Source organism: Microtus pennsylvanicus, chromosome 2, assembly GCF_037038515.1.
Source record: "Microtus pennsylvanicus isolate mMicPen1 chromosome 2, mMicPen1.hap1, whole genome shotgun sequence".
Taxonomy (NCBI): Eukaryota; Metazoa; Chordata; class Mammalia; order Rodentia; family Cricetidae; genus Microtus; species Microtus pennsylvanicus.
In genome coordinates, this window is record NC_134580.1 from 63,917,991 (window position 1) to 63,931,371 (window position 13,381).

General features: G+C 42.4%; 1 protein-coding gene across 2 annotated transcripts; it reads left to right on the plus strand.

Annotated features, from left to right (window-relative positions):
- The first annotated feature begins 1,087 nt into the window (after nt 1-1,087).
- On the plus strand, nt 1,088-13,331 carry Cox6c (cytochrome c oxidase subunit 6C). 2 transcript variants are annotated; one of them, XR_012909665.1, is made up of 4 exons: nt 1,088-1,235; nt 2,041-2,167; nt 4,882-7,324; nt 7,913-9,131. XR_012909665.1 is itself a non-coding variant. In XM_075961210.1 (4 exons), exons 2-3 carry the CDS (start codon nt 2,054-2,056, stop codon nt 4,993-4,995), a joined length of 228 nt encoding a protein of 75 aa, XP_075817325.1. In that variant the 5' UTR covers nt 1,088-1,235; nt 2,041-2,053; the 3' UTR covers nt 4,996-5,010; nt 13,213-13,331. The 2 variants fall into 2 exon arrangements, 1 of the variants encoding a protein (XP_075817325.1); XM_075961210.1 differs by lacking the exon at nt 7,913-9,131 and adding an exon at nt 13,213-13,331 and having other exon boundaries at nt 4,882-5,010.
- The last annotated feature ends 50 nt before the right edge of the window (nt 13,332-13,381 follow it).

The window sequence follows — 13,381 nt, forward strand, 5'->3', positions numbered from 1 at the left end:
TCGGTCCACGTAAGCACAGAGAACTCTCTGGCACTGTGGTCTTGCACATTTACAAAACTCTTCACTGCACTAATTTTCCGACCTGGAAGATTCCCCCGCCCCCATTAATTTTGACAGAGGTTGTAGAATTGAGTTTCATTGACCTGTTCAGGGCCTGTATTCATACCTAACAAATCGGCGTGGCCAAGGGGATGTGTGACATGATTTGGCCAATCCTTGGATCCTGTGTGAAGCTGTATCAGGTCGGAAAATTTGTGCAATAACCAGGGATCCAATTATTTACCAGTTTCACTGTGCCCGGGGTTACACCACCTTCGGATTTTGTGATTGGTGTGTGCTTTCCCGCCAGGGTTCCTGGATTACCAGTCTACTCCGTTTAAAGCCCTGCATGGAAGTAGATTTACTCAGCGGACTAAAGTAACACCTGTGAATCTAGCCGATTTCGCTAAAAAGCAAGACAAACATCCCAAAGCACAAGTCGGCTTTCCAAATCAACTGCATTGTTACCGTTTGAAGCAGGTTTTTGTTTTTGTTTTTTTCTCCTAGAACCCAACACAAATCCATTACAATTAGCTTAGGGTCGTTGTGCAGATCATCGAGTCTCTGGTCACAGCGCCAGTCGTTCCCTCGACTTGGTATCCTTATATCTATTATGCATTTTCCCCCTAGAAATTACAATTTTATTTCAACAGTTGCAGCGTAACTTTGCCAATCAATTAAAGTCATAGACATAAATATATGGGAATCATCGTCACATCCGATGAAGTACCCAGATGGCTTGGCTTCGACTTGGTGAATCACCATGGCAACCCTTTTGGAGTCATCGTCTTTGGCATATTCCACGTGTTTGCCTATCAGACATCTGTAAGTTCCAGGTCCACGTCTTTACTGCGCTCATTTTCATTCCACAAGATAGTGCGTTTCTGTACTACATTAATTTTTCCCCACGTGTGAAATATCTATGGATTTCTTAATAAATTCACAACACGGGTCAAGAGTAATATTTTCAATTTACTGAAGGAACCTTTTGAGGTAGTCAAGATTCATTTTTGAGGTCGCACCTAGAGTAAAAACCGGTGTCCACTTTTGCTTCAGCTGTGACCAATTGTATTCGCGTTTGCACAATTGTGAACTTCATCGGCTACCGTAGGCGGGTCCTCCACGGATTTGTGCGCCTGCGCGCTGCGGGAAGGCTCTCCATTTCGGTGTGAACCGGGAAGGACGTTGGGGTGGAGGTGAGGCGGGCGGCGTCTCAGACCCTGGGGGTTGACGGCTGCGGGGTCGGCAGTCCCGGGACCGAGGACTCTGATGCGTCCCGCGTCCCAGCCTACCGGCGCCGCGGGCCTCCCTTTCCCGGGGCCGCGCTCGTCTCCGCCGCGTCCTCCGGAGGCTGCGGGCCTGGCGGGCCCCGGGGTCTCTGACGACCCCGCCGTCTGCCCGTGCGCGCCGCAGGGGCCTCGGAGGAGCCTTGCGGAGCCCCGGGGCTCCCCGGGTGGACGGCCGGGCCCGTTTTCCGCTGTGTTTTGCCGAGGCCAGGATGACCTTGGTTGGGTCGTACGACCCGTGGGGCCTGGCGCGCCTTCTCGGAGGGGACCGAGGCGGAGCAGCCGCCGGCTCAGGCACCGGTGACATCGCTGGTCCGCCTGGTGGGAGAGCAGGACTGAAGCTGGAGGCCCCTGGCCTGTGCGCGCGGCCCTGCTGCAGCCCGGGAGTCTGGGCCCCGAGGTGCCTGCTCGCCTCCAGTCTCCCTACCCTAGACTTATCTTTGTAAGGCTAGATTCTCAGGAGCAGTAGCGAGATCAGATCGTCTCTCTGCCTGGGGACACTTGCGTTCGTAGTTTTTGGTCGTGGGTTGCTGGTGGTGCCGGTTACCGTGGCCGTTGTTGCGGATGGTGGAACTGCCCAGCAGAGGAGTGGGCCAAGATGAAACCTGGCGGGAGGGGTCAGTCACAGTGTAAGGTACAAGCGGTGCGTCGTGCGTGAAGAGGTCATTCACTTACCCTGTTCTAAGGTTTTTGTTTTGTTGTTTTACGGGTAAAGGACATTCACGACCATGAGTTCCGGTGCGTTGCCGAAACCTCAGATGCGTGGTCTTCTGGCCAAGCGCCTGCGGGTTCACATTGTTGGCGCTTTCGTCGTGGCCCTGGGAGTGGCTGCTGCCTATAAGGTATGTGTTTGCTGTTTGTGCTTTGGGTCACAAGCTGTTGATTTTAAAAACCTATTATTACACCTATTAAGGGGTTTTTAAAATAGAGACTCCGTCTTCAATGTATTGCCTCCCACCTTTGGGCTTCAGTGTGAAGAAGCCACTCAGGCGCCATGCTGTTCGCCTCCTCCTCAATTGAAGCTGTGTTCGTTTGCTAGGGCTGCCATATCGAAGAGCCAGGCCGAGTGGTTTAAACACGGACAGTTGTTTTCTCACAAGTGTTTTGTTTTGAGATAGGGTGTTACTATATAGCCACGGCTAAATCAGGCTGGCTTCCAGCTCATGTAATCTGCTGCCTCTGTCTGAGTGCTGGGATTAAAAACCTGCACCTCCACACGCTCAGTTTTTAAGAGCAGGGATCCTTCTCTTGTGCTGTCTTCACACGGTCTTATGTAACTGACGGGATTTCCTATAAAGAGACTAGGTTAGGACCCATGACATTTTGAACTTGCTTTGAGGCCTTATTTCCAGAGGTCTTGTAAGGTAGGATTTGGTCTATCTGGGGAGAATAAATTCCAGCCTCCAACAAAGAGCAGATGCTTGGGGTAGAGGGCAAGCAGGTCTCTATTTGGACAGTTTTGAAGAATTGACAAAAGTAGTATTTTAACGCTGGCCTTGTGTTGATATGAAGGGGTAGTGAGATGGGTATCTTTATGAGGCCTTGGATGGCCTAGAGCTTGCTCTGTAGACTGCTCAGAGATCTGAGGGTGCACAGAATTAGAGTGTCTGCAGCTGATTGTTGGGGGACATTTGTCCCGAGTGCTGCGATGTAAAGGTGTGTGCCACCAGGGCCTGACCTGTCTGTGGACTGCAGTGTTTCTTTCACATACCTTCCCCTTTTAAGTCAGATTATATTGTTATTTAAGATTCTCTTAAACGTTTATTATTGTGCATATTATCATATTTTTGGAATAAAATCATGAGAAAGTTGAGGGCTATTTTTTTTTCCAGAGACAGGGTTTCTCTGTGTATCCCTGGCTGTCCTGGAACTGTCTGTACACCAGGCTGATCTCAACCCAGATCTGCCTTCCTTTGTCTCCTGTATGCCAGGATTAAAGGTGCACACCACCACTGCCTGACTAAAATCAGGACTTTAGTAACTTTTGATATTTCTGTATTCACAGAGATCCGCCTGCCTCTGCCTCCCTAGTGCTGGGTTTAAAGGTGTGTGCCACCACAGCCCAGCTAACAGATGGAACTTTTTAAAGTCTGTTGTCTTTTATTCTTTTTTTAAATGGGGCACTCCATTGTCAGGTGTAGCAACTTGAGGAGGGGTTTATTTAGCTTACAGGTAACAGTCCATAGTGAGACCAAAGTAGGAATGCTGCTTGCTGGCTTTCTTCTTCTTACATGCTCAGCTACCTTCTAAAACCCAAGACCACCTGCCCTTAGACGGCACTGCCCATTGTATGCCCACATGTGTGTCAAGTTAACTGAAGCTGACAACCAAGAAACCTGGTGTTCTAATTTATTCCAAATCTGGGGATCTGAGAGCCAAGGGGCTCGATGGTCTAGTGAGGGACATGGGGTGTTCTTTTTAAGTCCAGAGTTAAAGTAGGAGGTTCATTGTCCCTAGCTCAAGAAGAGTGAAAATTTGTCTTTTGTCAACTTTTTATTCTGTGTGGACCTTCTATGTTAAGGTTGGAGGGTAGTGGATGCCTGTTAGTCCAGTTTCTCAGAACACAGGTGTCTGGACATCCTTTAACCTTGTCATGTAGACATCAACTCAGTCTAAACTCTAATAGAGGGAGGGGCCTCAGGCTCAGAGGGTACTGAGGAGCCTTCTTCCTGTCCTCTTGCTGAAGTAAACTGGGGATTCTAATAGGAGGAGGAGCAGTCAAGTCTCCTGCATTGCTTCACTTCAGATAGCATGATTCTGTGCATTTCTTTAGCGCCTCACTGATGTGGATTGGTGCAGGAAATTATGTGCAGGATGAGATTGATTTTGGCAAAATACACTAAATAGTGTTCTGTGGAGACTAAATCTTTGCTGTGCGCAGACATGGATTTGGATAACCAAATGTCAGCCGTGGCTGCTGCTTAGATTTTGATCAGTTGCTTGAACTCCACCTGGTCTCTGAAATATTCTTCCTTCTGTGCTGATTGTCTATATGCAAGATGAAATCCAACATGAACCCACCTCTTCCTATCTTTTTCTTTGATGCTGAAGTGTCAGTACTTTCTTTAAAGGCTTTCCTTTTGAAGTAATCAGCCATCACTTTGGATTTCATTCTCTCCTTTGCAAAATGATTCAGATCTTGTTAGTGTAGTCACCTAGAACTTGTTGGTCCTTTCTTATGTCTTTAAATCTGTTTTAGGTCTCTTTAAAATTCACATTCTGCTTAGGTTGTTACTGTGTTCCAACTGGCAATATTTAGTGTTTGCTGGAGGGAAGGCCATTCATTTATTTTGTACTGTATTTAACTGTGCACTTATTCCACCAAACACACACACAAATACGGATGCACAACCTTGCACAGGGTAGGGGTAATGTGTCCTAGTGAGCTTCTCGCTGTGCAGTTGTAGCCTCTTCCTTCATTTGTCACCCTTCGTCTTAGGAAATAGATGGCTCAGTAAGCAGTGAAGACAGATGTGGTGTTGATTTATTTTTAGGTTGTTCTTAGGTATTTCTGCTCTGAAAACTGAGTGTGATAATGGGCTGTGTTATTTTTCAGTTTGGCGTGGCTGAACCCAGAAAGAAGGCGTATGCAGATTTCTACAGGAAGTACGACTCCATGAAGGACTTTGAAGAGATGAGGAAGGCTGGCATCTTCCAGAGTGCGAAGTGACTTCAGAATGTTCAGGTGACCAGTGCCCCGAGGGTCTGTCATGAATGGTCTTAGCTAGCCCAGTGTGAGTTATCTTAGCCTTTCTTAGCTGTCAGTTGTTGGCAGCCAGTCCTTCAGAACTGTGCTGTGCCTGTGACAGTGCCCGTGCCCTCCTCCCAGACCCTGACGGCTTTGCTGTACTTGTTAGGAATCTGACCACATCGTTTGTCTTTCTGTGGGTGTGTGCATGCGTGTGGACGTTATAGAACAACTTTGGAGTTGCTTCTCCTTCCACCTGGTACATGGGTTTGAGGGATCAAACTTAGGTTGCTAGACGTAGGCATTGAGTACCTTAACCCTCTGAGCCATCTTGCTGGCCCTGTTTGTCATTTTGTGATTGGCTTATTTCAGTTAGCAAAGTGTTTTAGCATGTTGTCAGCCACGTCCTCTCCTAAGGCTGAAGATACTCCACTGTATGTTGTTACTGGGAATTGAACCTGGAGCGTTGTGCAGTACTTGGCAAGCATTGATCACTGACTTGTGACTACATCCCATCTTTTATACCTGTACTCACACATTTATACACACATGTTTATAGAATACATGTACTCACACATTTATACACGCATATTTATAGAATACATGTACTCACACATTTATACACGCATATTTATAGAATACATGCACTTACACATTTATACACATATATTTATAGAATACATGTACTTACACATTTATACACACATATATTTATAGAATACATGCACTCACACATTTATACACACATATTTATAGAATACATGCACTCACACATTTATACACACATATTTATAGAATACATGTACTTACACATTTATACACACATATATTTATAGAATACATGCACTCACACATTTATACACACATATTTATAGAATACATGTACTTACACATTTATACACACATATATTTATAGAATACATGCACTCACACATTTATACACACATATTTATAGAATACATGTACTTACACATTTATACACACATATATTTATAGAATACATGCACTCACACATTTATACACACATATTTATAGGATACATGCACTCACACATTTATACACATATGTTTATAGAATACACACAGTAATGCATACTATGTCGTATCTGTTATATGTAACAGATGGAACACATGATGTACCATGTTATTATATATAATATAGATGACATATACATACACACAAACATAAAGTATAATGTTTCAAGATGCTTTATTTTTGAGGAATGGCCTTACCAGGTTGTGGAAACTGGCTGTGCACTATTTCCTGAATAGCTAGGATTGTAGGTGTGTGCCACCACGCCTGTTGTGTTGTTTGTATTTACTAACTCTGTTCATCAGTTTGTCGGTAGACAGTAGGATGTCTTTGCCTGTCAGTTGCTGGGCTTGGTACCTGTTCTCCTTAGTGGTTGCAGTAGTCACGCTTCCACAGTACTCAGAGCTTCCCTTTCTCCATGTGCTCACAGCACTTGACTTGTTTTCTTTTGACAGTGGCTGTCTTAACTATTTTAAATAGGGCTGGCATCCTTTATGGAAGTTTTGATTTGGCCCTCCTAGTTTTGAGTGTTGCATGTCCGTATGGGTACTGGGTATATTGGGGATTTCCCCCTTCCTGTGTATGTATCACTGCGTTTGCATGTGTGTGGGTATGTGGAGGTCCCAGGCTAATGTGGAGAGTGCTCCTGTGTATGAGGCGGGTCTCCATTGACCCCAGAGCCCTGATGAGGCTAGTAGGTTATCCTGGGGGTGGAGTTACAGGTGAACTGTTGTGTCTTGTTTGGCATTTACAGAGGTTCTCGGGACCCAAACTGCATTTTGATTTGGTATTTTTGTGCTTTGACCACTTGGCCAGTGTATGGACATCTTAATAGGAAGTTTTGTTGTGTCTTTCAACAAAGTGCTTGTGTCCCTTTGCTCAAAAATCTGAATAGAATTTTCTTTTATTATTAATGTATTTTGATTTTATACTCCGCAACTTTGCAAAACTCATTCTAACCTGTTTCTGTGTGTATCATAAGAATTTTCTATATATAAAATGTCACCTACAAAGACAGATTTTACTTCTTTTTGGGTGTATTTTTATTTTCTCAATTAATTTTTCTGACTAGGACTTTTAGTGCTACATTGAACAGAAGTGGCATGGTCATTTTCTTGAGTCTAAAGGAAAAGGTTTCAGTTTCTCTTACAGCTGATGGTAGACAGGGTGTGCTGAGATACACTGCACTACTATACCTAGTATGTGCCTTTACAGTTCAGAACACTTAGAGCCAGATGTGGTAGCACATGCTTTTCATTTCAGCACTCAGGAGGCAGAGGCAGGCAGATGTCTTGAGTTTGAGGCCAGCCTGGTCTACATAGCAAGTTTCAAGGCAGCCAGGGCTACACAAATATTTACCTATCTCATCACCCCCACCAAATTAAAAAAAAAATGTATATATCGCTCTACATAAATCTGTTTCTATAGCGATATAAATAATGTATATGGGTGCTTTATCTGCTTGTGTGTCTGTGGACTAGTTGCATTCCTGGTGCCCGAGGAGGTCAGAACAGGGTATTAGATCCCCTGGAACAGGAGTTACAGATGGCTCTGAGCAGGCATACCGTGGTGGAAATTAAACTCGGGCCCTCTGGCGGAACAGCCAGTGCTCCTAACTGCTGAGCCATCTCTCCAGCCCCTAGTTTGTTTTTGTTAATTTGTTTGTTTGTATTAAATCATGAAAAAGATGTTAGATCAGATTTTTTTTCTACATCTATTAAGAAGGTTGTGGAATTTTTAAAAATTCCATTTATGGTATATCACTTCTATTAATTTTTTGTTTTTGTTTTTTGTTGTTTTGCTTTGTATTTCAAAACAAGATTTCTCTGTGTAACTCTGGCTGTTCTAGACTAGCTCTGTAGACCAGGCTGGCCTCAAACTCACAGAGATCCGATTCACCCTTAATTCCAGAAATTAGTCTCTTGGGCTTCATATATAATCAGCCCTGCTAATGACTCTTACTAGTGTTGAGGATTTTTGCACTGTTATTTGACTTGAGATCTTTTATCTGTTTAGGTGTCAGGACAGTGTTGGATTTAGAATCAATGTGGACATTTTATTATCTGTTTTGGAAGAACTTTGGAAGGATTGGTGTTAATTCTTTAACTTTTGGTAAAATTCATCTGCTCCTTGACTTTCCTTTATGAATTTTTTGATTTCTGATTCAGTCTTACCATTTTAATAATTTTAGTCTGCTGTCTAGATTTCTTGAGTTCATGTTGGCAAGTCTTAATAGTCTTCATCTAAGTTACAAGTTCACTTTTTGTATTTTGCTGAACTTTCTCATTTCTCTTGCCATTTTAACTAAAGATTTTTCAATATATTTGACATTTACAAAGAACCGAGATTTTGTTAATTTCCTTTCTTTTGGCAGCTTTACTAGATGTTATTAGGTTGTTCATTTGAGCTTTTAACTTTTCCTTGTGACTTCCTCATTGATCCATTGGTTCTAGAATTTTAAATTCAGTGTATTTGGGAGATTTTCTAGTTTAATTAAGCCAGTGTGGTAAAAAGATACTTATCAAGCCTCCTGAGATTTGTCAATGCGTGTTTTGCCCTATCATGGTGTCTTGGATAGGAAAGTCAGTTAGGAAAACATTTAATTGAGTTGGTAGCTTATAGTGTCAGAGATTCAGTCCATTATCATCATGGTGGGACCTGGTGTGCAGGCAGACATGGTGGAGAAGAAGCTGAGAGTTCTGTCTTGATCTGCAGGCAGCAGGAAGAGACAGTTAGACTAGGATTGGCTTGAACATCAGAGCCCCGCCCCCAGTAACACACTTCCTCCAACAAAGTCACACCTCCTAATAGTGCCACTCCGCATGGACCAATGTGGGCCAGTTTTATTCAAGCTACCATACCTAATGTGTGTTAGAAAATTCTGTATTCTGTTATGAGTAGATGCTGATGTATGATTACAATTATCTCTACTTTCAGTTTTTTATTTCCTCATCTTCTGTCTATATAGAGTCCTCAACTACTATTATTGAACTATTTCTCCATTTCTTTTTCTGTATACTTCATGCATTTGGATTTCTCATGTGTATTTTTGTTTTCCATGACAATTGGCCCTGTTACCATAAAGTGCTTCTTGCAGGGTTTTTTTTCTTCCCTTAAGCTGGTTTTGTTTGGTGTCAGCGTAGCCCCTTCGTTTCTACTTGTGGAATATTTTTCCTTTCACTCTCTAGGACCCTAAGTGTAATTTGGTTGGGAAATTTAGTTTATGTACATGTAAGTCAGTTATTAGTGTGGAAAAGCATTATTACATTTTTTTACTTGGTATGTTTTATGGCTCCCCCCCTTTTTATTGCTATTTAGGAAGGTCTTTTGTATGCATGCATGCATATGCCTATGAAGAAGTTTCAATGGTTTATATCCTTTTCTATATGAATTAGTATTTTTAAGTTATGCTGTGAGACACAGCACAGTTCTAACAGTCAACAAATGTAAATTCAACACAAAACATTACCTTGTGATGCCTTCCTTTGTTATTGATGCCATAGTTACACAATTTTATATATCGTATATTCGTTAACAGATTTATAGATTGTTCCTCAGTGCCTTTGTTTTTTAAATACTATAAAAGGATTTAAGAGCCTGGTGGTGATGGCGCACGCCTTTAGCTTTTAACCCCAGCACTTGGGAGGCAGAGGCAGGTGGATCTCTGAGAGTTTGAGGCCAGCCTGGTCTACAGAGTAAATTTCAGGACAGTCAGAAACCCTGTCTTAAAAAAAAAAAAAAAAGAAGAAGAAGGAAGGATTGGAAGTGAGAGTTAGAAGCCAGGATTACAGTATGGGGAGCTCAGGTCCTTCAGCAGAGCAGTTCCTCTGTGTAGCTTGTAGTGGGAGGGAAGCTGCTTGTTGGTTCCCAGAGGCCCAGCTTAGACCCGAAATAACCACACAGATACTGTATTAGTTAAATCACTGCTTACCCATTAGATCTAGCTTCTTATTGGCTAACTCTTACATATTAATTTAACCCATTTCTAGTAATCTGTGTATTGCCACATGACAGTGGCTTACTGGCTAAAATTCCCAGCGTCTGTCTCTTGTGGCTCCATTGCTTCTGATTCTGCTCTTCTTTCTCCCAGCATTCAGCCTAGCTTTCCTTGTCTACCTAAGTTCTGTCCAAAGCAGTTTCTTTATTCATTAAAGGTAATCACAGCACACAGGGAACTCCCACATCACCTCCCCTTTTCTGTTTAGATAAAAAGGAAGGTCAATTGTATATTGTATATTTCTGCTCTTGATTAAGGTACTATGTGCAGTTCATTTAAAATGTAATGCGTAATTAAGAAATGTTGCCTGCCCAGGCGGGGAGTGCTGAGCCATGGGTATGGTCTCAGCTTCTTTCTTCCGGACCCGGAGTGGGCACAGAAACACCCGGGCCCACAAATGCCATTCAAATGCTCCATAGCTGGAGTTGGCGCTGGCAGCACAGCGTTTTAAAACCACACGGCTTCTTTTCTGCTATGGCTGAATCAGGAAAACCTCTCTTAAAGGAGCCATGCTTCTGCTTGCTTCTAGCAAGGTCTGTCTTAAAGAGTAGTCCCCTGGTAGTGATCTTCAGTTGGTGCTTAACCAAGACATTTCTAAATTTCTCCCTTTTTGAAGGATAGTTTTGGCAGATTTGACAGAATTTTATTTACTGGGATTTTTCTCACTTTGAACTCTGTGCTCCTCCTGCCTCATCCTCCCTGGTGATGGAATCACACAGTGTACAGCTGACAGAACCTCACTATAGCCTCCAGCAGCCAGGCTGAGACGTCCATTGGTAGCCTATCGGCCCTGTACAGCACCAGCTACTTTGGTACTTATTTTCACTTTCAAGATTCTGTTTGCCTTTGGTTTTGACAGCTTGAAGATAATGTATTGGTGTAGTCGCTAGGCTTATTCTAGTTGCAGCTTCTCTAAGTTCTCTGCTCCTTTCTCTCTTGTGATCCCATGATGCGTTTGTAGGCCCACCTGTTAATCTACAAGCGCCACCGTTCTCTTTACTGTTGCTCTGCTTTTTGTACCAGACTCTTGCCATTTCAATGACCTGTTCTCAGATTTGCTGTATCTCCTGCCAACTGGAGTATGCTTTTGAAACTAGTGATCCCCACCAATTCAATTAGTGTATTTTCAGGACTTCTTGTTATTCCCATTTTTCATATTTTTCTGAGGCTTTTACTTGATTGTTCATATTCTTTTGCTCATTGAACATATTTAAGACAGTTGGTTTTTTAAAATTTTAAATAAAACCAAAGGCCAGGGTTTTTTTTTTTTTGTGGTTGGTTTATGGAGATCCACTTTGGTGATTGAAATGGTCTATGCTTTGTAATCTTTTTGTTGAAAATTTGACATTTAGAAAATCTCTCCCGTTGTATGAAGGCTTGTGAAGGAAGGCAGGCCTTTATTAGCATTGTATAGAGGCTCAAGCTCCTCTTGGTCTGGTGATTGATCTTTAATCTGTATGTGATATGCTCTGGATCCAGTTTACCTGTCTACACAGCTACTTCTAAATCCTCCTTTGAGTTTCATTCCTGTTTACCCTTGGAGCCTTAGCTGTTCTAGTGCCTCTGCTTGGAGGTCTGTAATCCTCCTGCACACCACAGCATCCACCAGTGTTTTCCTTGGCGAGACAAAACCAGACAAGTAGGTATTACCAGCAGGTACCACTCTTCACTGGCGTCAGTGAGGGAGGAACCAACAATTGGGTGGTGGTTTCTCTGGGCCACATTGCACTGCACTACACAGAGGCATGGAGGTAAAAGCAGGCAGAAATGTTCTTTAATTTCCTGTTTTGTAAATTTTCTGTTGGTTAGGTGTTCATTTGGTTCCTGTAGCTCAACTGGGGGTTCTGTTCTCAGACAGTTATTTTGGCTCATTTATTGTTTATTCAGCCAGGTGAGGTGGGAACTGTCTCAGAGTTTGTGGGATGCGGTCTTGCTGCCATAAAATTCAAAATTATTTGGAATTATCAATTTGCTAGGTTGACATTGGGGAACATTACTCTGATAAAGCAGCTTTCTTAAAAATACACATTTTAAAGACATCTTTTATAGGTATTTATGCATGCTTTTCTGGTTTGGTTTGTCATAACATGGGGGCCCTCGTGCCTCATGGACAGGATAAATTAAGTTTCTGTGTCTAGCGGAAAGACTGAGTGATTTAAGGGTTGTTAAATAGTCAACACCACTGTTCATGCTTTGGAAATCTTATGCTTGTTATTCAATTTCATACAAGCTTAACAGATGGGCAAAAGACAATTTAAAGATTCTTCAGTTCGGTTCTGTGCTGTGTAAAATGAATTTGATGTGGTGTAGATAATATATATTCTTTAATGAGCATTTTCAACTCCACTAAACTATGTACCTTTTCTAAGATCTAGGATGAGGAAAAGGCCTACTACACTTTTCTATTACAGATGTTTTCAAGGTGATTAACTTGCTTAATAGAAGGTTTAATTCTGTAATGTTCTATTTCTTGTTATTATCCAAAATGTCTTCGTGTTCTTTGCTAGGAAGAGACACCATGACCACAACTCGTAAAGGAAAGCATTTAGCCGGGCTGGCTTACAGTTTGAGACATGCAGGCAGATATGGTTCTGGAGAAGTAGCTGAGAGTTCTGTGTCTGGATTGGTGGCAGCAGGAATCCTTGGGGGCTTGGCTTGGGCTTCTGAAACCCCAAAACTTACCCAGTGACAGTTCTTCCAACAAGGCCATACACTCCCTCTCAAGTAGTGCAGCTCCCTGATGAATGAGTGAAGGGGGCATTCTTGTTCAAACCACCGCAGCTGCATGCATTAAATATCCAGAGTATTACTGCTGATTTATCATTATTGTAAAACAAAACAACTTTCTTTTCCACTGGCAGGAAAATTAGTAAGAATGATCTTTATCATGCCATGGACTGTTAATGTCCTTTAGTACTTATATAAAGAGACATAAAAAACATTATTGAAAGTTAGATAACCTAAAGAACAGCATGCAGATGCCAGAGGAACAAGAACGTTGCTAAATAAATAAATAAGAGTAAGTTTGGTGTGCCCAGAATGGAAGCAGGGTGGCCAGGGAGCTTGTCATTAGGCAACCAGGAAATGGGTGAAGATGAACAATTATAGACCTCATTGGGATTAATAAAGATCGTTCATCATCAACATAGCCATTGTGTTTCTCTTCATAGACTTATTTGGATTGCACTCAAAAGAAGTTCATCGCTGACCTGTGTTCCTGAACTGTGAAACATGAATATGTGGGCTAAGGAATAGTTTATCTCAATAAACAATTAACAGTTATATGACAGTAAGTCTTTGCTTGGTTATTATTATGGATAATTCAGGGTCTTAAAAATC